An 814-nucleotide genomic window follows, 5' to 3' on the forward strand; every position below is an offset into this window, starting at 1 on the left:
TGTGGTGCTTGTCAGACATGTACTGTCACAATGCAGCTTGACTGTCTTGCAGACAACCTCAATATTATTTTTAAATTGGCAGAGGTAGCAGGCCATATGGCTAGGTAAGATCCTATAAATGGAAACAGAGAATTAGATTAATGGTAAAGGGGTTACCTGAGTAGGTAGAAGAGGCAGGCTAAGGCTGTCACAGGGCTGTGCAAAAAGAAGTTCATGAGGTGTGTGGCCTGGACAGCTGAGTAGGAACCAGATGGCCAATTGCTGCTGTTGAATATTGTAAATAGGAAGGAAGACAAGAGGTGTCCAGCAGAAAGAGGAGTCAGTATGACAGTGGACATAGAACACTGAAAATAAAAGTGATAGGAATCAGAGTGAGGTGACACTGATCTAAAGTTTAATTCAGAAGTATCTCCTCCCATCCCAGAAGTCTCACTTTGGGATGAGAGTGCACAGGGAGAAGGCAGACTTCTAAGAAGAGTCTGGATAAGCCCCTATTCTAGAGTCCCTTTCTCAATTCTTGTTGCCTGTGGTAAGTATTAGAAATTACTCTGGACATTGAAAATAACTTTACAATGGAGAGATCTGTAAGATACCACCTTAATCAAGTGATCAAACAGCATTATAGGCTATTTAAAGTCATGAGTTAAGAAGGATACATTGCCTATGTAGTATTCTTACCAAAATATTTAACATTAATTATAAGGTACGACATAATGTGAAGAATACATTAGTTCATAATGATAATCAAAGATAAAAGGGTGGGGCGCTCTTCTTTAACAGAATAGTGCCAGCTAGTAAATGTAAAAGGAATGAT

At 39.3% G+C, this 814-nt stretch overlaps 1 protein-coding gene across 1 annotated transcript in view; it reads right to left on the reverse strand.

Moving 5' to 3' along the window:
• Positions 1–814, reverse strand: part of LOC103581470 (leucine-rich repeat-containing protein 37A2-like) — a gene marked incomplete at its 3' end in the record, with an annotated part of 10565 nt that overhangs the window by 4900 nt on the left and 4851 nt on the right. Inside the window, exon 2 of the mRNA XM_008563294.1 lies at positions 7–112. Coding sequence (XP_008561516.1) covers positions 7–112 — 106 coding nt within the window. The remainder of the gene's footprint in view (positions 1–6; positions 113–814) is intronic.

Source organism: Galeopterus variegatus, unplaced genomic scaffold (assembly GCF_000696425.1).
Source record: "Galeopterus variegatus unplaced genomic scaffold, G_variegatus-3.0.2 Scaffold13114, whole genome shotgun sequence".
Classification (NCBI taxonomy): Eukaryota; Metazoa; Chordata; class Mammalia; order Dermoptera; family Cynocephalidae; genus Galeopterus; species Galeopterus variegatus.